The 25232-nt window shown below is 48.0% G+C and overlaps 1 protein-coding gene across 1 annotated transcript; it reads right to left on the reverse strand.

Annotated features, from left to right (window-relative positions):
* Nucleotides 1–1222: 1222 nt before the first annotated feature.
* Nucleotides 1223–22644, reverse strand: TGFB3 (transforming growth factor beta 3). Its single transcript, XM_063090638.1, has 7 exons — nt 20987–22644; nt 13471–13634; nt 13058–13187; nt 8013–8120; nt 6050–6221; nt 3386–3539; nt 1223–2444 (listed from the first exon to the last, which is right to left on the reverse strand). Exons 1-7 carry the CDS (start codon nt 21336–21338, stop codon nt 2286–2288), a joined length of 1239 nt encoding a protein of 412 aa, XP_062946708.1. The 5' UTR covers nt 21339–22644; the 3' UTR covers nt 1223–2285.
* Nucleotides 22645–25232: the final 2588 nt, after the last annotated feature.

Below are 25232 nucleotides of genomic sequence, written 5' to 3' on the forward strand. Positions count from 1 at the left end.
GCACAGCCCCCAATTGCTCTCCACTTTGACCCTGTGCTCTCTTGCTTCCTCACCTATCCCAGGTCCTGTCTCTGGCTTTTGCTGGAGAAAAGAGTGAAAGCCAGCCCACAGAGCCCACTGAAGAACTGACTTAGCTGCCCTAGGGAGTTATTGAGGGGAGAATCCAGAGTCAGGGGTTTCTTCATCAATGTCCTATAGACTAAGGATTGAAATCCCAAAAGAAAAATGACACCCAAAAAGGCAGAAAAGGGACTTCATTGCCTTCTTAGTTAATGAAAACAAGTTTGGGCACATTGAAGCTTTTTTTTTTTTTTTTTTTTGCTTGCTAAGGATGAGGTCTGTTGGTTGCAGGAGAGAAGAGAGAATGTATTACAGGTGTTCCTGAAACTTCTGGATAGTAGTTTGAGGACCACCTTAACTGTCTGCTCACTTGGTTGTGAGTTGGTTAGGAGACAAATTAGATTCCTGCATAGTCCCCTGCTGATGTGTAGAATTGGAAAATAAGGAGTTTGGGGGGCACTCAACATATGAGTCTTGTGAAAAGAGAGAAAAGGGTATGAACCCAGTAAAAGTACTTTTAGGCCAACTACAGTGCTTGGAATTACTGTAGAAATTAAATCCTCAAGCTGGTTTCTTACTACATTCACCGTGTGCTGATCAGGTGCTAAGACCAGACTCCCGATATCTCCCTTCACGTACCCAAGTGCTTTCAAGTGATTCTTACTGGTACTGGACTTCTCTTGGTAATAAACCAGATAACAGATAACAGAATTAGCCTCATATTCTTAGGCCATTTACCACAGTTTTTCCAACTTTCAACTGATATGGGGGATGAGATGAGATTTTCAAAAATGAAGATGTTGGTAATTTATAATGTACAAACCACATTTCCATATGCAGGGGTTCACACCAAGTGGTTATGCCCACAGTTATCTGGAGGTCAAATTCGTATGCTTTCTTCAAATCTGAGCCACTGCCTCTGTGTGTCTGAGAATAATAAACTCTGCAAGAAGGAAGGAAGCACAAACAATAGCAGAGTCTTCTCACATGGCTGAAGGCAGTGCAGTGGGCCCACTGTGAAGGGTATAGCAGGTATAGCAGGCTAAACAATGTATTTGATGTTCGAGAGATTTTCTGCCCCAGATTCCAGTTACCTCTGATTAGTAGATACAGACATGCAATTAAGAAAAAGGGTAATTAAGGATATTCATCGAGTCAGACGTACACCTTAGAATAAGGCTTTTACTGTTCTAGAAACAATCTTCCAGAAGATGAAATCATCCAAGATTCCCCAAAAATATTTATTTATACAAAGATTTTGAGAGTAATATTTGTATTTGTCTTTATACCTCAGTCTATGTATCTGGGGCCAAGTCACTGTGTGGCACATGTGCAGCTTCCCCCAATGCCTCACATGTTGTAGCACCTGCTTCCAGGAACACCAAATGAACACAGGGTCTTGGGAGGGAAGGGGGAAAAACCCATAATGCCCCAAGGCTGCATGGACCCAAAATCCAGATATGTGCACCCTGACCTGGAAAGTATCTAGCCAAACGTCCAAGGGGAAATATGACCAAGGAAGAAGGAGAGAGGAGGGACGCAGAGGGCAGAAAGGAAAGGGTTAATTTCCACCCTAGCTTCTAAGTTCAGCATATCCATAGGGTCCAATATAGTTGATGGCCTGGGAAGTACATTACCTGGATTTTCTCCCTGTAATGACCCATGGTGCTGATTGGAAAAATAACAGATTTGTCCTTAATCCCAAGTAGTACAGATACAGTTCTGGGACTTTGTCTTGGAAACCTGTCTGAATAAAAATGCATGCCTTGTGTAAAGTAATTCAGATTCCCTAGAGCACATGTGGAACAGAAATGAGCAAATCTGACCTCAGATCCAAAGTATCTTCCAGGTTGGCCCTGACCCGGCCATTCTCTGCCCTTCCTCCTCCCTATAGTAGCCCAAATCCCATGGCCACATGCCATATCGACTTGCCTTCCCTCTTCCTCTATCCCCACCACCTCTGTCTGCATCACAGAAAATCTGTGTCTTCTGAAGATTTCGGCCTTCCCCTAACCAAACCCACACTTTCTTTACCACAGTGATTCTCAGAGCCAGCAAGAAAGAGAAATGTTCCAAAAGGAAACCTCCATCTCAGCCATTGCCTGGAGCCAAAGGTTGTGGGCTCCAGGCCTCTAGGTGAGGTCTGTTGCTTTTGTGTTTCCCCAAGGGGCGGGCAGTCAGGCAGTGGCAGTTCTCTCTTCTCTCTGTGTGTCGCAGGCAGGGTCTCAGCTACACTTACAAGACTTCACCACCATGTTGGAGAGCTGTTCCACCTTGGGGGTCCTCCCGACATAGTACAAGATGGTCAGGGGTTCCAAGTCCTGGGGCACACAGCAAGGTGAGGCAGATGCTTCAGGATTCAGGGTGTTGTATAGTCCCAGCACCTGGGGAAAGACACATCATTTAGAGGTCAGAAGGCCTGGAGCCCAGGAGCTCTACAAGTTCTACAAATTCTTGCTCCAGAGACCAAGCAAGTGGTCGAATGACCATTGATGCTATTGAAGAGGAATTGCTGGGACATAGTTTGGGTGAGTAACTAGCTGTCATTCACCCACAATGGCAGAATGGAGAACATGTGCACTTGTTTGAGGGTTATCAGTTTAAGCATATAACAGTTATTGGGGAACTTTAAATTGATAATGAAATTCTCTTTGCTCTTAAGAAAACACTCCTGTATGGGTCTTCCTGGCTAGTAACTGATCACTTTGGTGAGAAATGTTCTCACAACATTGCCTTGGGCCTTTAGTAAGTGCCAAAGTGTAGGGCCCCAGACTGGAGGCAGTAATAATGAGCTATAAGGAAACACGTTTTGCAAACTACTGCTCTAATTTTGATTCCTCTTGAGGGAAAGACAAGCTAGTTTCAGAGGTTGTGGACTCCTCTCTCTCACTTTCTCTTCCTAGTGTCTCATTTTAGCTGCTTCTGCATTCTTTACATTGCCTTTCAGAATAACCTTTCTACATTCAAGAGGCTGAAATTATCAGAGTTCCTCAACTAATGGTAGAAGCCTTTCGACCCCAACATTCCTTGCTAACCATGTGCACACATCTCTCACATATAGGGCAGCATGTGACAGCTACTCAATTTCTATGGTACAAAAGTTTTAGGCAAAGCAAATAAGAAATCTTGTTGAAACTATGAAAGGAGTTTTAAAGGGCAGAATGTGACCGAGTTGGACCAGGGTCAGAACCTTTATTAGAAGGATTTTACTCATCCCAGATCATCACTCACTCATTCAACACTCAATCCTTCATTCATTCATTATAACAAGCGGCCCGGTTGGCTTAGCCCCAGTGTGCCAGGTGGCATGAGCCCTGCTCCATACCGTGCTGTGGGTTGTGTCTGCACTGCGGAGGTATGGGCAAGGGCCTGAGCAGAAGTTGGCATAGTAGCCCTTGGGTTCATGAACCCACTTCCAGCCCAGATCCTGTCGGAAGTCAATGTAGAGGGGGCGCACACAGCAGTTCTCCTCCAAGTTGCTACAACAAAAAACATTTATAGAAAATCAAATCACCAATAAAAGAAAGTTCACACATGCCCTTAAATTTTCCCTTGGAGTCCTTCCATGCCATCGCAGGAGGTGGATCGAATCAATGGAATCCCAGGTTCAAGGGCATAGAGCTGAAGAAACCAGAAAGGCATTTTCCTGTGTTGAAGACCAGGATCTAAAGGATATAATAGGTAGATAGAAATGCTGCATGACGAAGAGTAAAGAGGCAAAGGTGGCCCTGCTCCCCCCTTTACATCACAAATCAAAACAGACATGAAGTGCTCCACATAAAACCGAGCACTAAATGTTATTAGTCAACTCAGCTTTGCTGGGGGTGGCTTTGTTGTTACCTTCCTAACATGCACCCAACCAGAGAGAAACTCCAAGTTTATGCAGCTTGTACTCAAATAATATAGCAGATTCCTGCTCAGACTAAATCTAGACACCATTTAACCAAAATAAAGCATATCCTTCTATTAGAACCATGATTCCCAGATCACCCAAATGTAATTATCAGGCCCTTCAACTCTGCTGTCTGCAGAAATCCATTTGGCAACACTCCCTGCCAAGTGAGCATCTAGCTTCTGCTTCAGTATCTGCTGAGACATAGAACTTGCTACTTCTAACAGCAGCTATTACCAAAATCCGGCTTCTTGTGGGTCCCAGGGTAAACCATGGCAGACACTGCTGGTTTTCTATTCAATAACCATTCCCAATCCCCTTCTCCCTTCCACTTCCCATTACAGTGTCTGGAAAACCAGATACTCGTTTTCCTGGCCTCCCTTAGAGACAGGGGTGGTTCTGTGAACCAGTAGTGACCAATTAGACATAAGAAGAAGTATGCAGGGGTTGAGGGCAAGTTCTGGCAAAGATGTTTGATTATTTATAAGAGTAACAAATGGAAAAGGGAAGCTGCTGGCTCTTCCCCTTCCCCCCCTTCTTCTTGTCTTAAATATGGACAAGCTGCCTGGAGCTCTAGCAATCACTTGTGATCATAAGCAAGAGAATGAAAAGCAAACATACTAAGCATAGAAAACTGGACAGAAAGCCTATGTCGTCAGTGGCATAATTAAGCAGCCAGACCAACCCTGAGCCTGCTGCTACAGACCTCTTGTGAACAAGAAATCCCATGGGGAAAGTCATTGTTGCTTGCAGCCAAGAGCATCCATTCCTAACTGATAAAGAGACACATAGAAGAAATCTACGTGACAGCCTCCAGACAGTTGGCAGCAACTGCATGCCTCTCCTATACCTTCTGTTCCCCAAGCTCATCCTCCGTAGTTTATTCAGTTGTTCCTCATAGACATGGTTTCCAGATTGAAAGATTTCTCAGTTCATTCACCCAGCTCCATTCAGGCATCCTCTCCAGCCAAACCAACCTGCTCAAGCTCCTTCCTTTACCTGAAGTGCTTTCTCCTCCCAGATCCCTATATACCTAAACCTCACTCATCCTCGAAGGCTCTGCTCAAATTCCACACCCTTCTGAGGTCTTTCCTGTGTCCATGGATGAACTCCTTGCTCACAATTGTTAAAGCACTTTACCCTTCAGACTCTATCATGGATGTGATCGTTTACCTTTTAGTACAGATGCTCCTTGACTTACAATGGGGTTACGTCCCAGTAAACCCATCGTAAGTTGAAAATATCCTAAGTCTAAAATGCATTTAATATACCTAACCTACAGAACATCATAGCTTAGCCCAGCCTACATTAAACATGCTCAGAACACTTACACTGGCCTATAATTGGGCAAAATCATCTAACACAAAGCCTATTTTATAATAAAGTGTTGAATATCTCATGTAGTTTATTGAACACTGTACTGAAAGTGAAAAACAGAATGGTGGTATGGGTACTCGAAGTACAGAATGCACATCGCTTTCACACCATTGTAAAGTTGAAAAATCCTAAATGGAACCATCATAAGTTGGGGACTGTCTGTAATTGGTATGCCTGCTTTATCATTCCCTCCCTTGTGAATGAGTGGTTAAACTGCTCCTAAATAAGGGGAGAAGCTACGTCTTTTCTATCCTGTATAGAGACTACCCAATTTCTGAATTAGTTTATTACTTTCTCTAGCTCAGATTTCTTCTGCGAATAGAGACAACCCTATATTCCCCCTCCAGTAGCACCCTTGAACACTTCATAGGGAGCACTTCTTTAATGGAAATTCCTACATTAATCTCCACCACCATCCCAAACACACCCTACGAGTACTTAAAACATGAAAACCATGGAGAGGCTTCAGGCAAGTAACTCTAATCCAAATGATTCTAGCAACACCATTCTCATAGAGTTTTCTTCATTTACTTCATCTAGGACCTTGCAGAATTGGGCTGCAGAAAAACAGGAAGAGATCTGTAAGAGATTTTCAATCTTCTTTCCTGGAGATGTTTCTGAATAGTACCAGGGACCCTCAGTTGAGGGAGGCTTAGGTCTGGGGCCTAACCCACAGTAGGCACACGGCAGGGCTTGGTTCCCATGTGGGCCCAGGCTCACCGGAAGCAGTAATTGGTATCCAGGGCCCGCTTCTTTCTCTGCGCCCCCTGGCCTGGGTTATCAAGCCGGTGCGGGGGAATCATCATGAGGATTAGATGAGGGTTGTGGTGATCCTTCTGTTTCTTGAGGCGCCCCAGATCTCCACGGCCGTGATCATCCTCATTGTCCACACCTGCAGAAGGGAAGGAAGGCGACACTCTCCTGTCTAAGAAAGCAAAGCCCTTGGAGGCGTCCTCATCCCATCCCATCACTGCCCAGGAGGAGGGGCAGTGCCATCTGCAAGGAAGGTGTGGGGGCCAAAGGCAGCTTCATTCTAATGTCCAGCTGCAAGAAGGGGAGGGCCAGGTGGAGGCAGCAGTATCAAAGGACTCAGTTTTCACTGGAAGAACGCCACTGCAAGATGCCCCCATTCAGATGCCTGCGTGACTCCTGTACAGAAATCCTCCACAGTCCAGAAAGCCCTTCCTGAAGTGCTTCCCAGCAATCGTCATGGCCCCACAAAGCATCCTATCACTAGGCGGGTACCTGACACATACCTTTGGGTTGTCAGTTTAGATTCTGAGACTTAGAATCTTGGGGTGTAAGTTTCCTCTCATACTCCGAATTGGGCAAGACAGTCTAGAATCCCTACTGATAACTTAAGGTGTCACAAAGCACCTGAATTAAGACAGCCTGAATGAGAGCCGAAGAAAAAAGACTTTGGATTATTGTTAATATTCACGTTGCACTTCTAGTTTTTGAAGTGTTTTCATTGCATAATTCAGATGAGATGATAAAGCATAACAACTTAGCAAACAAGCTCTGGAAAGAAAATCTAAATTCATCTGAACCTATTTCATCTGAAAAGGAAAAGACCGAATACTGACTTAGAAAGAGTCTCAACTAAATGGAGATATGTTTTGTAAGGGACAGCTGCCAGCTGTTGTCGGTCTTCACTGGGGACAGAAACATGAGGAGCCTAATTTACATAGTTACAGGAGGGACTTGGATCTTGGGATGGGGCACTAGGTCCCTAAGATAAACGGGCGACCTGGATCTCAAAGTCTCTTTGCTGAAAATCTTTATGAATGAGATAAGTTTTCACTGAAGTGGCGAGTCTTGGTCCTAACCTGGCCTGCAGGTAAGGACCCTGAAGGTCTTCTGAGCCCTAAGGTTCTGTGACTAGGATGTTAAATCCTTGGCTTTTAAAAAAAGGCTCTGAAATACAGCCCATGCAGGTTAAGAGGACGGCCTAGGGCCGGGAGCCAAGAGAGGCCTGCACCTTTTCACAGACAAGCCTATGACCTCAGGCGTTCCTCAGTTACCCAAAACAGGAGTATAAAAGGAAAAGAGAACTTTCCTGAACTCCAGAGATTGCCAAGGCTGAGTTCCTTGGAAACATATTGGAAAACCAGAAATGACTCTCAACTACTTTATCATCTCTACACAAACACCCATGGACAAACACCCTGAGCCTGAAGCCATTATCCAAACCCAGATGACTCCTGGGCACGGATCAGGTGGGCAACATCTGGAAGGTTCAGTACATAGTCAGGGCACTCATGTTCAGGGCCACCAAAGTTCGTCTCTCTCAGTGAAGGGAAAGACAACTGTTACTTGCTGAGCATTCCTGGCTCTGTATTTTATGTTTGTTACCTCAGTTAGTTGCCTGACAACCCTGTGAAAGAAGTACTCTCATCCCCATTCTGCTGGGCTTAGAGAGACTGAACAGCTGGCCTACATGATTGCACTGCTGTTACCAGCATTGTATTGTCTTCCAGATGCTAACGTACTCTCTACATCTGAAAGCTGAAAGTCATGCTCATTGCTTTCAGGGTGAAGCAGGATTACTCAAGTACAAAATAGTTAGCCTTCTCTGTGAAGGACCTTGGTTCCTTTTCTTGGGGTCTGGTAGGGAACTCCTGTTCTATCCTGCCCCACTAACTCCCCCAACCCATCCTACCATACACATCCATTTTGTTACCTTTGAATTTGATTTCCATCACCTCATGAATGTTTTCCAGGATATCTCCATTAGGCTGAAAGGTGTGACATGGACAGTGAATGCTGATTTCCAGACCTAAGTTGGACTCTACAAAATAAACCACAGAGTTGGTAAGAAAAGCACTTTATGCAATGGGGAAGTATGCCCACCACCCATGCAAGAGTGGCCCAGGGCCTCTGCTCCCATAGGCACTACAGGATCTGAGTTATATTGAGTGTCACAGGAGACAGAAGTGCTTCCAAAGCTGAGTGGACCATCACGCACATATTGCTACCTTCTTACATTATGAATGACCAAATGGCAGCATAAACTCCTGGGCATCATGATGGAGACTCTTAATAGTCATCCATTTTCAGAGGATACTATCTAGAGAAAATTGTTGTGTACCTACTTGGGGCAAAAGGACACAAGGAAAAAACTCACACCACCTAAGTGTTTGTTGGGGGAGGAGATGCTTGAGCCAACCTGCTGAAAAAAGTTGAAGGGAAGAGGCAGAGGGACTAGAAGAAACCAGAGAAAGGGAGTAACTGAGAACTTTGGAGCAGAGAGACAGTGATTCGAAAGTTCACAAGTTCAAATGGCCACAAGACGGACAGCTCAGCAATAGGGTTAAAAGTCAGGAATCAATGCTAGAGGCAAAGTCACCTGCAAACAAGAAGCAGAATCGGTCTATGTAGAAGATGTCAACATTTCAGCCAGGGCTATGATTGTGGATAAAGTGGTAGATTCCAGAGAAGATAAGATGAAAATTATGGTTACATTTGGCAATATTTTCCCTACAGAACAAGGACATAATCAGGTAAAAGTTATTTAGAGGTTTCTTCTTTGAGAATCCTCATTCATCATGATGCGGAAGTTGGGAATGTGGATGGCTCACCAAGACGAACAGCTCGGGAAGATAGTTGTGCAATTAGGGAACAGACCAGAGGAGATGACAGAGGGCCACAGTAGAGAGTCCAGATGCCATGAGCTTGGAGAGAATGAGCACGATGAAGTTGGAGGTACCAGGGTGTGGTGACTGACATGCCGGTGCAAGGAGGACAGCGCTGGCCCTTTGTTCTATTAGTTGTGGGATCACGTGTTTTGGCAACTAACCAAAATCAAGGAAGCAGAAAAACTGGTAAATGGAGTAGAGTGGAGTGGAATCAAAAAAAGGAAAAAGTAGTTTTGCACAGAGAAGACCAGGTAGGATCTTGTATCATGTCAATTTTGGTGGGTATGACTCAATTAGGGAAGCTCTGTTGATGCTGGGGCAACAGCCAACTGTGGCCAGGAGTAGAGAGGTCATGGGGGATGAATTCCTCTGGGTCCAGGGTCAACATCTCAATGAGCCTGATTTACTGCTCCCTGAGGCCCCCCAGTTGTGTGTGAGTATCTGACCTTGGGGCTAACCTGGGGTCCACCTGAAATCCGGTGTCATCAAGGAAACCCCCAGAGTCCAGCCTGGCTCAGCGTCCTTTTCATGGGCAGAATGGTACAAGGCCAGGGATTCTGGTCACCATTAGGTGGGCCTGGATGTCCCAATCCTACTGGTTAAACATGGGCTCCCTTCTTCCATAAACTCCAGAGCCCAACCAGATTTGTTCTGCTCCAAATCAAGGCTACCTCAGGGACACACTGACACCCGCTGAGCCTGAAGATCTCTGTTTCTGAAGGTCAGCTCAGTGGGGTAGGCAGACCAATATAACAACACAGCAACTGAGCCCCAGCTGGAGAAGTGAACAGAGATGGAGGCATGAGGAGCGTCCTCTTCCTGGTGTAAGGCTGCTGAAAGAAGGGGCTGGAGTAGCTGAAATGGGCTACCTAACAACACAGTGGACTTCCTGTTCAAGGTGCTTCAGGTTGGGCTGGGAGAGACCTGGAGTGGGCAAGTTCTGTGATTCTGTGAGTTAGAAAGTCAAGGTGGAGACAGATGTGTTGGGGAGAGCACAGGTTAGGGTACAAATGGTAAGCAGGAGACAGTGGCCTGGCTTGGTCAACAGAGGACTCAGAGATGATGAGAACAATCACCAACATCTGTTGAGCATTACTATACATCAAACACTGCTCTGAGACTTTATAAGCATTAACTCATTTGATTTATATAATAAGACTACAAAGTAAGCATTATTATTATTCCCCATTATACAGATGAGGACACTGAGGCTTAGAAAAATTAAATGGCTTGCCCAAGGTATCCAACCAATAGGTGGTAGTGCCAGGATCCAAACACAGACAGCCTGATGCCAGATCCCACACTCTTCATTGTTAGAGACAAGGACAAAGAGGAGACAACAGAGACCACCAAGGAAGATGCCCTCACATTCCTTGAGATGCAAAATGGTTGTGTTTTCCTAGTGTCCTACCTGTCCTGAGCCATGTTGCTGGGAGTGCTTCCTGCCCAGCCTGCCAGGGGAAGCCTGACTCTGCATGCAGAGAAGCAGCAGACTGTATGAGCAACACCACAGGGGTATAAGGACCTAGGTCCCTGACCCTGGATAGGGCTCCAGCCAGCTTTGGGACGCAGAACAAAGCCTGCATACCTGGAGCATGTAGGCTCTCAGAATTTTGATAAATGAGTTCAAGACCACATGTGTGACTCAGTTTCCTCACCTATCTACACCACCAATGGCTCCAATTAGGAGCCCATTTGCTGCCTGATTTGGGGCCATGAACTCTGAAGAGACTTATGAGCTGTATATAAGTGAAATCCTGTGTTATTCCCCTGTGGGAGGGGTGGGCAGTGTCTGCCTAAGTGGGAACTGAAGGTTGCAATGAAGAACTAATAACCTCAGAACTGGCAGCAGTGGGGATGGTGGGCGGGGGACCCATAGGTTTTATTATGAAATTATCTTTTTGATGTCTCAAGGAGGATGGAAATCATTCTCAATGCAAACTTCTCATTGAGTTCTGCAGCTGTGAAAATAAGAACTTCTTCAAGTGCCCTGGGCTTCAAAGAAATCCAGGTGGAGCTGATCAAAATCAGACAGGGAAGCTAAGAGATTAATTTCCCCAGCCTCTCCTTTCTGCAGCCATGTCGGGCTCTAGGCGGAGTGCCGTCTGAGTCAGAATTCCCAACAGTACTGCTGTCAGCAGATCCACGTGGGTTCTCCTAGGCTTTTGCCTTCATGTTCAGTAGGAGGGACAGGATGGAATTCTGGGTACCCTTGGGGCTGGGACAGGATCTCCAGCACACCATCTGCCAAGTCAGCTACCAAATAATGCCCCTGAGATGGGGGCTTGCAAATCTCACAGGCAGGTCACGTGAGTGAGCAAGTCGAGCCAGCAGATGATGTTAAATAGGAACTGCCAGCCTCACTCTTGAGGAGCAAGGAGGACGGGTGGGACTGTGGGACTGAAGAATGCATACCCCCTCTCAGGGGTGGCCACTGCTCATCACTGGTGAATCATTACCAAGTAATCTTCTAATTTTTTAAGAAAAGCCAGAAGTCCAGGTTTTATGTGAAAACTCCTGACTTTGACCACTAGTTAAATTTAAAACAATATTCAGGTCAAGCAGTTTGTGATCTCTGCCTTAGGGCTTTAACCCTTGGTTTCCTAAAACACCAAGGACATGGAAGGATCCACTTTCTTGTGGCTTTACAGCAGCTAATGATGGTAGAAACCTCTCATAAGAGGGAGAGAAGGAGTAGATGGGACTGCCATATGTAACCCCAGCCCACTGAGCTGTCAGACCAGGCGGCACCAGCCAAGTAAAGGGAGAAACACATGAGCATGGTGTCATGAGACTCAAGTTCCAGTCCAGACTGGATGACCATGGTCAACTCACCTCACTTCTCTGGGCCTCAGTTTCCTTATCTGATGTAATAAAAGCTTACTCTTATAAACCATGCTGAAAGTCATGAAGTTCTCTCAAATACATCTGACCCTTAAAAGAGTTCTGTGGGGCATGCAGGGGAGGAACTATTACCTTATTTTCCAGGTGAGGAAACAGAGTGGGTAAGATATTTGGGACATGTGAAGTTTGATATGTCTATTGGGTAGCTCTACCTGGATGACTACCAGGTCTTTCTAACTTAATTGGCCCAAGCAGAACCTGCCCCCAAACATATTTTTCTCCCAGTCATCCTTATTTCGGTAAGTGATAACCACGTGGATGCTCAGTTCAAAAATGTAGAAGTCATCCAGGACTCCCCTTGTGTCCTCATCAGCCTGTTCTACTGGCACTACCTCCAAAATATAAAAGAAATCCAAAAAATCTCCATATCCACTGCTACTGCCCTGGCCTAAGCCCCTGTTCCTCTCATCTGGGCTGCTGCAATGGCCCCTAACTGGTTTTCCTGCTTCTTTCCTGGACCTCATGGCAAGCAGACAGGTCTTTTAAAGACGTAAACCAAATTGCCTCACCCATATCCCCAGCTCTACCCATTAGCACTCTCACAGCTTCTCATCACACTTGGAATAAGTCCTAAAACCTTACCATGGCCTGACAGGTCCTAAACTATATGGGGACCCACCCCCACCAGCTCACTACACTCCAGCCATACCATTCTGTCTGCGCGGCTGAAAAAACCAAGCTCATTTCCACCTGAAGGCCTGGGTCTCGCTGTTTCCACCCTTCATCTTGACCTTCATGGGCTGGCTCCTGCTGATTGATAACTCAGATCTCAGTGCAGAATTCCTTCCTCAGAGAGACCTTCCTTGAGCATCTAATGTGGACCCCACCCAGTCATTATCACATTGCCCTCCTCCTGTTTTTCATAGTACTTATCACCATCTGACATTCTTACGTGTGGATATGTTTACTTGTTCATCACATGTTTCTTCCCCAGAACAAAAGCCCCATGAGATTTGAGACCTCATCTGTCTTGCTCACTGCCGAATCCCCACGGCCAGGCTCACAGTGAGCATTTAATAAACATTAGTTGAGTGAATAAATGGGGCACACACAGAGAATCAGTGGCAAAGCCAGGCTTTGAACCTACATCTGTGACTCCTCTAATTCTGTCCTCTTCCCTCTGTTTCACCAAGGACCAAGGGACCTGAGGTTCCTCCCGAAATGCTTATCTTAAGGATCAACCTACCTCTTCTCAACAGCCACTCACGCACAGTATCGGTGACATCAAAAGACAGCCACTCTGCAGTGCCCCGTGTGGGCAGATTCTTGCCACTGATATAGCGCTGTTTGGCGATGTGCTCATCTGGCCGAAGTATCTACAGTGTGGAAAAAGGAGTAAATACCGAGGCTAGTACAGAGAGCCACAGAGTATGTCCCAATGCAGGGGGACAGGCGAGGGGAGCAATAGGGAAGCAACGGTTTCTAAATGCCATGTTCTTCGAGTACCTTAGGTAACTCTTAATCTTAACGAACAACACAGATATGGAAGTAAGGCTCAGAGAGGCCCGGAGTCAAACCAAGGTCTGCCCAGTGGAGGCCTGATATGGCCAGTGAACTGGCTTTCCCTTCTGTGTGGTTTGTGTCCTGGGAGGGATTTACCTGGAAGAGCTCAATCCTCTGCTCACTGCGCTTGGAGCTGGGGTTGGGCACCCGCAAGACCCGGAATTCTGCTCGGAACAGGTTGGTTCTATTTTTCTCCACTGAGGACACATTGAAGCGGAAAACCTTGGAGGTAATTCCTTTGGGGCAGACGGCCAGATCGTCTAGGAGATAAAGCAGTAGGGAGAGGCACAGCACAAGTGAGACCTGCAGGAACAGTGCGCTGCCAGCGGACACTCACCAAGTGGCCAGGACACTCCTCAAGCCATCTAGAGGCTTGAGGCCTTAGGCCTAAAGGTAGAGATAGTAGAAGATTTCTAGGTGGCCCGAGAATCACACACAGTCCTGAGCAAGACCTCAGAGCCCCAGGACATGGCACTAAATACTGGCCATTCAAAGGCAATTGCCCCCTCCTCTCACTGCCTTGATATCCCAGCTCTGGTAAGCTCTCCAGCCTGAGTTTTCCTACTCTTTTAGAAAACACAGACTTTCAAAAGATATTAGCAATTCCCCCTAGCAGCTTACTTATAGCTAGTTCATTCATTCATGTGTTGATTCATTCAGACATTCATTCATTTATCCAACATGTTTTGAGCAAATATTATGTGTCAAGCATATCTCACACTGGGATGCAACAAATGAAGAGACACAGCCCCTGCCTTCAAGGGGATTAATATCCAGAGGAGGTTATTTTTATTTTATTTTTTTCTTTAAAAGATGACTGGTAAGGGGATCTTAACCCTTGACTTGGTGTTGTCAGCACCACACTCACCCAGTGAGCTAACCATCCCTATATGGGATCCGAACCCATGGCCTTGGTGTTATCAGCACCACACTCTCCCGAGTGAGCCACGGGCCAGCCCCAGAGGAGGTTATTAATACACAGACCCAAATATCAGGATCAGAGAGAAAGGGTCTTTGGAGAAGCCCAGAAGTGGCTGCAGGAAATCAGAGGAGGGAGAGAGCAGGGGGCACTTCATGGAAGAGGTGATCATGAATCTGGGTGCTGCAGAAGGAGAGGGTTTGAGAATGGGGAGGAAAGAACTTTTACCTGGAGAGACTGCTGGAAGCGGAGGCAAGGGAGGGAGGAAATTCACATGAGGAAGAGGGACCCAATCGGTGAGTCTGGAGCCGGGTGCAAAAAGGTCAAGACAGTAGATTGGGGTTTGCCTGTAGGGAGGCCCACTTGTCAGACTGAGGGGTTGGATTTTATCCCATTAACAGTAGAGAGGCATGGAATGTGCTTGAGCAGAGCAATGACATATGCTGTGTTTTAGTTCTAATGAAGCAGGGTTTGTATGGCAAAGAGCCTACATCTTGAGCCTGGCAGAAACATAGATGTTTCTTCAGAACAAGCTGGAATGTCACCATCAGCTCCTTTCTTGCCGAGAGTCTCTTTCCTTGACAGCACATGCCATGCCAGCCTCTGTCACTCCGCTGGCCTCTTCATCCCTGTCCACAAGACCGAAGGCAGCAAATGCTCTTGCCCACCCCTCAGAGTCAGATAAAGGAAAGATCTCTGCCCCTGTACACTCTACAACCTCAAGGTCTGAGCAGCATTAACACCCGGGGAAAAAATTTCTACACAAATGGTAACAATAGCCAGAACTTGAAATTCAAGCTCACGGATGCAGATTCCACACATAAAGGACATGACTGGAATGAGCTCATAATCAGCCAGAGAGATGGTTTAGGAAGTCACGGGCAGGGCAGGAAGGATAAGAGACCTAGAAATGAGCAAATGCGCTACTGATCTTTAGGAAAGGATGAGTGAGTGTTTCTGGAAATTGCCATCTGGTGGGCCTGACATTGCTTCTTAGCAAATTAATGGAACAGATGTTAGGAAAACAAATGTGTGAATGCCAACTAATGAAGCCCTGATTAATAATTGGCTTTGAAAGAACAAATACTGCCAACTCTTCCTTAAAGCATTTCAGATAGAACCAGAGAGCAGAATCAATGATAGCAATTGGATGTGTAAGTTTACAAGTGTGTAACTCTCTGGACATGGATAAGCTACTTGGACTGCCAACCCTTTCAAGGATGGACAGAGCTGGGTCTCGAAGGAGCTGTCATCAATATGGCTTCAGTTATAACAGCACCTCCAGTAACAGTCTGCAAGAGGGCATGAAGGGAAAGTCAGTGCAATGTGCACCTTGCTGTAAAAAGGGGAAGGGGGATGGAAAAAGGCACCTGCCAGAGGGGCGCATCAGAATTGAGTCAAGGCGATGGGAAGCCAGGAGACAGGGAAAGCCGGAGCTGAGAGAGTTCTCAGGACACTCCAGTGACCATCCCTCCTTGGCTTCTTCCAGCCCATCAATCATCTGTTCCCTCAAATGGACTCCTCTCGGTGAGACATTTAAGGCAATTCAAAGAAGGAGGTGGGAAGGGTCATTCTGTATCCCTTGGGATCTGTAGATTTCAAATAGAGTTAGAAGAACACTAGGAGTCATCTAGTGTGACCGTCTTCACATGTCCAGAGGGTATTGGCTGGGGTCACATGTGAGTTAGTAATTGACACTAGCAAGCAAAACTAGAACACAATCATTACTGATTAAAGAAGAATTGCCTGGAGAGAAAAGAAAATGTAAATATAATCTTCTTGACAAGTTAAATCTGCTGAATAATAATGATGTTTTAAATAATTTTGGAATGAACCAGAGTGTAAATAAGTAAACAAAATGTAATAGCACCTTCTTACATTTTATAGAGCTTTTATTAACTCATCTGACCCTTTAACAATCCTTTAGGACAATGAGAAGATGGAAAATTTATCATTCTACAAAGGAGAAAAACTGAGCGTCAGAAAAGTTATATGACCTTCCCAAAGTCACTCAGCTAGCAGGTGGCAGAGGTGGGATATGAACCCAGGTCTTCTGACCACACCTCATTTATCAAAGCAGAGTCTGGAAGGGGGACCTGGGAGATCATTCATAGAGAGATGGTTTCATTAACAAAATGTGGCAGGATTGCATGAAATGGGAGTACAGTCCCAACCTATGTCTCAGACAGGAGCCGACTGCCAGTCTGTGGTTCTCAAGCCATGCTTCTGCAGAACACTAGTATTATTGGGAGCTGGAGTAGGGGTTCTACCTTTACAAATTAAATTATGACCAACTTTTTCCACTGCACAGAAAAGTATATTGATGAATGTAATTTTATCTATTTTACTTTAGCAAGCAAAAAAATATGCAAAGAATACGTAGAGTATTCCTGGAAAAATCTGGAAAGAGTTGACCATGTTTAGTTAACTGCCTTTTAAAATGTTTTCAGACACCAAGGCTGCTAGGTTGCTTGTATACATCATTTCTGCTGGTTCCAATGAAGGGACTACATAGGTCAGTGTGTCATACTTCTCAGCGCTGCCTACACATTAGAATCACCTGGAGAGCTTTAAAAACAGATCATTACTGTATGCACTCCCCAGCAATTCTGACTACAATGGAACGAGTGGGTCCACAGCATTTTTTTTTTTTTTTCTTAAGATCTCCAGATGATTCTAATGTGCAGCCAGGGTTGAGAACTGCAGTTTAGTGTTCTGCAAAGGGTACCACGGCTTCCAGTTGTTCTGGAAGTTTGAGAAACTTCTGCTTTAATGGCTTAAACTTTAAATGGATCAATCTTTAAAATGTCAATCCACTTAAACTTTAGACATGTTGTTTAGCCAATGCATCATCTTTAAAATTTATTAATTAGAAGCCCATAAACATTTTCAGCTCGTGTTAAAAGTTGGGAGATTTCACAGAAAGATCCAGATTTTCTGCTCTTCTGGGAAATGGTAAGATATAGATAGTCAAGCTGGACCCACATTCCAGACTGCAAAAATCAGCAGGAGCTGAGCAGTGGCTGCCACTTTTAACAGGGCACATGGGTTCCAGGTCGCCTCCCTCCCCCTGCCACACACACCTTACTTTCTCCATGATCCAGAAGCCAAGTGCCTTGTGCAGTTTATCATGATGCTTGGGCCATGGCTTTTCTTCTAGATCATTTACATTACCTGCCTGTAGTCACTTGTGTCTGCAACCCCTCTAAGGAAAGACTTCGCCCTAGTTCACTAAGTCTTAAGCTGCAGTGTGCTTAAGAATCGACAAGGAGCTTGTTGAAAATACAGATTCCCCAGGACTCTACCCCCACCCCATGCTGATTCTCTAAGGGTGGGGTGGGGCCAGGGAATCCCCATTCACTTCTCCTCTGGCCCACACTTGGAGAAGCACTGACCTACTGTGCAGAGGGCACTAGCGCTCCTAAGGAGTTCTTTCAATACGAAATGTCTTTTAAGTCTCAGAATGAACAAAATCTACATTTAGCAGCCAGAAAAGAAAGGCTAAAATGCTGAGTTTTCTTTGCTCAGGAACTCTGGGTCTCCTGGTTGTCTTAGCTCTTTGCTAAAAACAAGTCTCCCACCAGACACATATCATTACAAGCCAGAAGATAAAACAACACCTACACTGATGATATCTTGGTAAGAAGGATGACAAAAGAACTAAAAAAGCTGTATCCTTCCCCACCACATGGGACAGAGAAAGTCTCTACTCACTTTCCGTAGCAAAATCCTGGAGTTTTAAAAGGGATTACAGAGTCTTGCCCGTATTCCCCAGCAGAGGCTCTGTTGAATCATCCCAGATGTAGTTATAAAATTCTTGCAGCTGAAAATGAGTTTAGAGATCTTCTCTGACTTTACAGATGAGGAAACCGGGGCTCAGAGAGGTGACTTTTGCATGGTTGTGGTTGCTTAACCTGCTTGAGACTTTTCATTAAATGAAACCCTTTCATTGAATTTGGGAGAACACTTTTGGCAGTATGAATCTTCTGACCTAAAAAATAGGCAGGGCAAAGAAAGAATAAATCCCACTATCTCTACGCAATCTGCCACCTGAGTTATTAAGATAATACTTCCTGTCCCCTCCTGCTTGGTCCAACATGTGATTCATTTATGTTGTAAATCAAAGTTCCATCAGTGCCTACGGGTTAGAGGTAGGACACAGAATGTGTTTTACATATACATTAGTGCTTAACAGCTGTTCTTTTTGGGCAAATTACTTAACTGATCCAACTCCCAGTTTCCTCATCTGTAAAAGGGGGAGTTAAGGGTATCTATATGACGGGGCAGAGCCAGAGGACCAGCCCTGCCCTCTGCTGTCACCTTGGTGCCCTTTCTCCTGCACCACTGGAAGTTATTCCTTGCACTTTCCTCTCCAGTGGGTAAGGGAGGTGGCTGGGAGTGATGAAATGTGGAAAAGAACATGATTTCATTACTTCCCCAGCAGACACTCTGGCATGGATACACTGCCAGTGCCCCACCACAGACCCAGTGCCACCCCTGCCCTCTGATGGCTCTCTGCTCCTGCTAGCATGTGTTGGGCATTTGCATCTGCCCTCTGTCTTCTTTATAATTAGTGTGCCTTGTGTCTCTGCCTCTCTGGGGCAGGCTCAGCACCTGGCCAGCTGCAAGGTAAGCCCAGATCCACATCTGCTCAGCCTCCATGCCACCTCCAACAGCTGCAGAGTCTGGGCCTCCTTCCTGTTTGCACTTGTGAGCCTCTGTAGCACAGCCTGTGTTCCAGTGGGCACTGGCCCTTCCTCAGCATCCTGAACAGCAACCTGCTCACTGTGCCAGACACTGCTCTGTGGCCCCACGGCCACCCCACCTGCTGCAGCATGGAAGCTGCCCAAAATCTGTGAAGCCCTGCCCTGGCTTTTCCTAAGGCTGTCCACTATTCATGTCCTGAGTCTCTGAACAAAATGGATGTCCACTCGCACCTGCCTGGCCTTGCATCCATCTGGCTCATTCATTCTCAGCTCAGGATTCCAGGCTGGGTAGGCCATCGTTACTCAGAATCCCTCCTCCCTTGGACTCCTCCTCCTGACCCGGACCTTCAAGGTCCAAGTCCTGCCCTCTTGTCCTGGACTCTCCTCAGACCTCTCCTGCCTGCCTCCAATTTCCACCCTCCTCCAACATTTGTGGCCACTATCCCCTGCCTTGAGGGGTGCCCAGGGAGTTGGAGACTCAGCCATCCAGCTGCTGGATGCCTCTGGGAACTGTAGGACCCTGGCAGCCCCAGAGCCAGCCCCACCCTGGGCAGGGAGGACTCCAGGCAGGGAGGACCCCAGGCAGGGAGCACTAGCTCTGCCTCCGCCTCCAGCCTCCTCCCCACACCGTAGCCACATCCTAAGGAAAGGCGCTCCAGGCAGCCACAGGAAACTGGAGTGGGAACCCCAGGCCAGTAAGCGCAAGCTCCGCCGCCTGGCGTGGCCAGCTCCAAATGGGGCTTTTTGCACCTTCAGCCAGAGCTGGTCCACTCAGTGGCACCCACTCCTGTTCCTTCCTTCTCTCTAGCAGGTTCCTTCCAACTCCTGCTCTTCACCCCGCTGAGCACCCCCACCCTGACGGCTCCATCCCACCCTCCCACCTCCCAGGTGGGCCTGAGCTGAGGTAGTGAAGGCAGCGAGGACACCTGCTGGTAGGAAAAGCAAACGGAGCCTGCTCCCAGAGTCTGGCCCCCAGTGGCTCACATTCCTTTTTCCTGGGCTGTCAGTTTCTCAACATCTGCCAAATTTCTCTCTCTTGTATTGAGGTTTTTTAAATCCCCGTTCAGTAAACACACATGACTTCCACACGTGTACAAACACACACAGACGTCTCATCCAGAAGCCGCCCAGCTCCTCTGCATAGACGGGAGCGTCCCGGGAAGACACACTCCGATACATCCCGTGGCTCCCACGGCTCCCTCCCGCCCACTCCCCTGTGACACGCAGACACAGAGGGCCGCCAGCCTCCCTCCACATCCAGGCCACAACCCTGCTCTCCTGCGGCCACCGGCCTGGAAGTCGCCCATTTTGAGCACATGAGTCTGTCTACTGTACAACACAAGACTACACGGCACCCTGAAGTACATGTACATGTGAACGTGCGCGCATCCCCCGCCCCACACACAGCTCACATGGGTCACGTGTGTGGAGCAGACTGAAGGGCCCAGGCTGCAAGAAGCTCTTGCCTGGGCTTCAAGAAACGTGACAGACATTAAATTGGGGCAGGTACAATTCTTCCCAAGAACTGGAAACACTGACCCAGAGATGTGTATGGTGAGTTATGAAAAGCAGGGAGAAGACCGAGGTCTCCAGGCTGTAAGGGCCTCACGAGCCCGGCCTGCCGCTTTATGGCCCCCAGATGCTTAGAGTTACCAATATGATCACACGTGCGAGAACACATATGTTTCCCTATACTGCACGACGTAAATCCAAACTAAAATCAGTCAAGGATGTGATGGGGGCTCAGCGAGCCCCTGGGCTCCAGGGTTCCTGGCCTCCCAGAAGTGCCTGGCTCTTTCCAGAATGGCTCTGTCTCCTTCTCCCCACCCACCTACCCATCCCCAACAGTGCATCGCACCTCCTGAGCGGTGGTGCTGGTGACCCCCTGGCACCTTGCTGTGTGGCCAGCACTAGGCCCCCCTTGCTGGAGCTCCCTACTCCAGTTCAGACCCTCTGAGCAGACGCCCCAGCAAGAATTTGGACTTACTGTGCTCCGCCAGCCCCTGGATCATGTCGAATTTATGGATCTCTTTGGCGTAGTATTCCGACTCGGTGTTTTCCTGAGTGCAGCCTTCCTCCCTCTCCCCCTGCATCTCCTCCAGCAGCTCCCGAGTGCTGTTGTAAAGGGCCAGGACCTGATAGGGGACGTGGGTCATCACCGATGGCTCAGGGGGGCTGGTGAGCCTGAGCTTGCTTAAGATCTGTCCCCTAATGGCTTCCACCCTCTTCTTCTTGATGTGGCCGAAGTCCAAGGTGGTGCAAGTGGACAGAGAGAGGCTGACTGTGGCAAAGTTCAGCAAGGCCAGGACCACCAGAGCCCTTTGCAAGTGCATCTTCATGTGCTAGCCCGGGAGAGAAGCCAGGGGGGCGGCAAGGCCTGGTGAGGAGGAGACCCCAGCAGACGTGCAGAAGGAGGGAGGAAAACCAGGCGGCCTCCCCAGATCCCAAAGACTGAGGCTTGGCAAGAAGGTGCATGAACTCACTGCACTGCGAGAGCTTCAGGACTTCCAGGAAGCGCTGGCAACCCTGAGGACGAAGCAGCGGACTGTGTGCCTTGTAGCGCTGGGGTTCTTGTCCATGTGTCTAAACAGGTTTTGCTGGGCTCTGACTCCCAGCAGGCCAGGTGGAGGGCAAGCAGAGGGCTGGGAGGGGTGGCACGGCAGCTGGGAGTGGGAAGGGAGCTGGAGTTTTTCCTTAGGTAAAAATAAATAGAGCGGATATCTGATATTGCCAAACGCCTCTTGGCGATGGGGAGAAAATGGATATTTTAAAAAAGAAGGAGAAGGACCATGGCTGGGTCCCCAAATCAAAATCCTTGCCTTGCCCGGAAGGAGAATAAGAAAAGAGAATGGAGAAGAAAAGAACAAAAAAACTTGTTAAACAAAAAAAAAGTCAGATCACCAGTGAGTAGGTGGGGAGAGGCAGGGCTGGGCAGCTGCTGGCCCAGCTAAAGGTGGGGGCAGTACAGGACACACTTGTCTCTCAGGCACTCCATTCATGCTTTCTCTTTTGTTTACACTTCCTCGGGGGCTCTCTAAATGACTTGGTTCACGCTGCCTCTCGTCTTCCTTGGCTGGGATGCTGGGTTATGTGCAACTGGAAGGCAGGGAGGACAGGCCTCCGGAGAGCAGCCCCGATAATCCACTTGGACGCCCAGGGTCACCAGCACCTCAGCTTGTCTTCTCCCTCAGCCGTGATTTCTGTCCCCTGCTGCTCTTTAAAAAAAGTAAAAAGGAAAAGAAAGAGAAAATAGAAGCCGGTTCGCTGCACGCCTGCTCCGGAAAGCTGTGACTCTGGGCGCGCAGGCTTCTTCCCTGTGTCCGCCTGCCTCGCTCCCTGCCTTGGCCGTGGCGCCCGCCGGCCTCCCTCTCTCTGCCTCTCCCTCCGTGTCACACACACACATGCACACACACTGCTCTCTCTATTTCTCTCTGCTGAAATTTTATCCCTCCCTCCCATGACGTCTCGGGCCCGGGGTGGGGGAGGGAGGGCCCAGCGCACGCAGCCTCTCTCGCTGCACGATTTTAATGTTTTCAACAGGCACAGGGAAAGCCGAGCCCGTCTGAAAAATACTTTCGCGAGTCCTCGCGTTCGACGTGGTCACTGAACTTTTTTTCCCCTCTTGGAGTCACTCCTGCTACACGTTGGCTGTGCTTCTGGAAAGTGACTCCGAGGAGCCCCCTCCGTCCTCCTCCCCCGGCCCCTTGGCCCTCTGGCCAGCTGTCAGTCCGAGCTCTCCGCGGCCCGGCTCCCCGCCCCTCCCTGGCCCCCCAGTCCCAGGGCCGCCGCCGCGCCAGGCCGGACGCAGCGCAGAGTCCGCAGCGGGGAGCGCAGCCCGGGCAGGGGCGGCCGTGCCACCCTCGCTCGGGGGGACGCCCGACGCGCCCGCGGGTTAGAGGGCCGGACTCAGCTCCGCGGCGATCCTGGCCCCGGTTCTTCATTGACAAGACTGGAGTCGGGCGGCCGGCTGAAGCTTGGAGACGCTCCAGGGCCAGTGAAAAATGGTGGCGTTTTCCGGAAGATCGAGGGTGCCCTCTGGCGAGGCGAGGCCGCCAGTGAAGGAGGCTCCGCGGCTCGGGAGCCGGGACGGCGGGGGGCGCTGGGGCACTGCGGGCCTGGGGGGGCGGGAGAAGGGGCGAGAAAAACAGGACCCGGTGCCTTGGGGAATCGCCTCCCTCTCGGCCCCACGTGCGTCCAAGTGCACCTCTCCTTCCCCGAGCCGCCGCTCCGGGGCCGCTCTCCGCAGAAAATGTCATCCAGATGTGCGCGGCTCCCTTCCCACCGAGGGTTCCGTAGGGAGCTGCGCCAGCGAGCGCAAAGTCAGCAGCTGGCCCGAGCCCATTTCCCAGATGGGTGAGGGGAAGTTGGCTCTCCGCTTACGTTCCTCCTTTCAGCCTGAGCTTCTAGGTCTTTTCCCACGAGCAGCTTAGGTAGGACGAGGCACATTGCTCCTCCCACCTCCCAGGCAGAACTTGTGCCTGAACTAATCGCTTTCCTGCGAATTAGTGTTGCTCCCACCCCCAACTCCTCACTCCTGCCTTCCTGGACCCTTCATAAGAGGTCTGGCTCCTAGGTCACCAACTGAAGGGATGCTCACTGCATCCCCAGGACAGTGGTGGATCATTTTACAGTTGGGGAAACTGAGGCACAGAGAGACCTTTTTAAAAGGCCACACCGCTTTTGAGTGGTGGAGGTGATATTTAATCCAGGCTGTCTAGTTTGGGTAGGCATTATTTTCATTTGCATAACCAGGTAAGAAACCTGGATGTATAAACCTTAAAAGTAACTTACTTAAGGTCACATAGCTATTAGATATCAAGGCTAGAATATGTCTTTTTTTTTTGGGCTGGAAGGATAAGGAGATCTGAATCCTTGATCTTAGCGTTGCCAGCACCACACTCTCCCAAATAAGCTAATCCACCAGTCCAAGACTGGAATTTGTACCCAGGAAGTCCATTACTAGAGTCTGTGCACTGAATTACTATCCTATACCGCCTCTGGGATTTGAGAAATAGTTTGATGATTATAATTAGTCAGGCACTGTTTTAAGTTCTGTGGCTATATCAGTGAACGAAACAAACAAAACCCTTGCTCTGGTCGAGCTTGTATTTCAGAGGCAGGGGTGGGGTAGTGGGGGAGGCAGTAAACTTAATAACTATATAAATCGTGAAACACAGTAAAAGATAAGTGCCATAGCAGAAAATAAAGCAAGGAGGGAGGATAGAGACTACCCAGGTTGGGGGATGTTGCACTTTAAAATAGGGTGATCACAGAAGGCCTTACTGAGGCCTTTGAGCAAACACTTGCAAGATAAGCAGGAAAATTATTAAAGTTACACCCTTCTGGACTCCGCCTCTACCAAATCAGTCTCCACAGGTCTGTATTTTTAAAGAAACTTCACATATGATTCAGGTGCTTGTCAGGTTTGGAAGTCACTCGGGGCTTCTCTCTGCCCGGGGTGAGTGCCACTCACCTTTTGTTTTCAGGAAGTTGTGGAGGATGTGGGAGTAAAGTTCTGGAAACTGACTATAAAGTGGTGCTGGAATGGCTGTGAGCTTACGAGAAATGGAAAAATCCAAAGATTAATCCCTTCTTTTTCATCTAATGCCAAGGAAGAAGAGAACAAGGGATTCATTGGAGCCTATATTTCATCTGTCTTGGATTTTTGGCAACGACTTTATCCAGATTAGAATCTAACAGAATATTCTCACTGAGAAGCTGAGCTAGTGAGTAAAGGATCTTAGAAGTAAACTTTAAGGGTAATTTCAAGAGAAGAAACTGAGGTACAGAGAGGGCTCTGCCCTGGCTACACACATAGTAATTAGCAGAGCATGGATGAGAACCAAACTCTTCTGACATCCAGGCTGGTGCAGCTGCTGTCACATGGCATGCTAATGCACAGTCTCACCCAGTAAACATGTGTGGAATGAATGGGTGAACCAAATAATTTACTGGGTATTTAATAAATGCTCGCAATACAGTTTTAGGGGTGCTGTGCCCACATCTAAGTCCCTGCTTTTAATCCTTGGCCATTCAGGCCTTATCCCCAGCATGATCCTGGGGACATTATCTACTTTCGGGGTCATGAGCCTACCATCTGTGGGTCCCAGCCCACCAGTGCCAGGGACCTGGCCAGTGGTGTTGATTTGTGGATTTTACAAGGATAGGCAATGAAGACTCAACTGTCCCATTAGGCTGGGAATTTGTGGACCATCCTCCTCTGCCAGCCCAGG

Source organism: Cynocephalus volans, chromosome 3 (assembly GCF_027409185.1).
Source record: "Cynocephalus volans isolate mCynVol1 chromosome 3, mCynVol1.pri, whole genome shotgun sequence".
Taxonomy (NCBI): domain Eukaryota; kingdom Metazoa; phylum Chordata; class Mammalia; order Dermoptera; family Cynocephalidae; genus Cynocephalus; species Cynocephalus volans.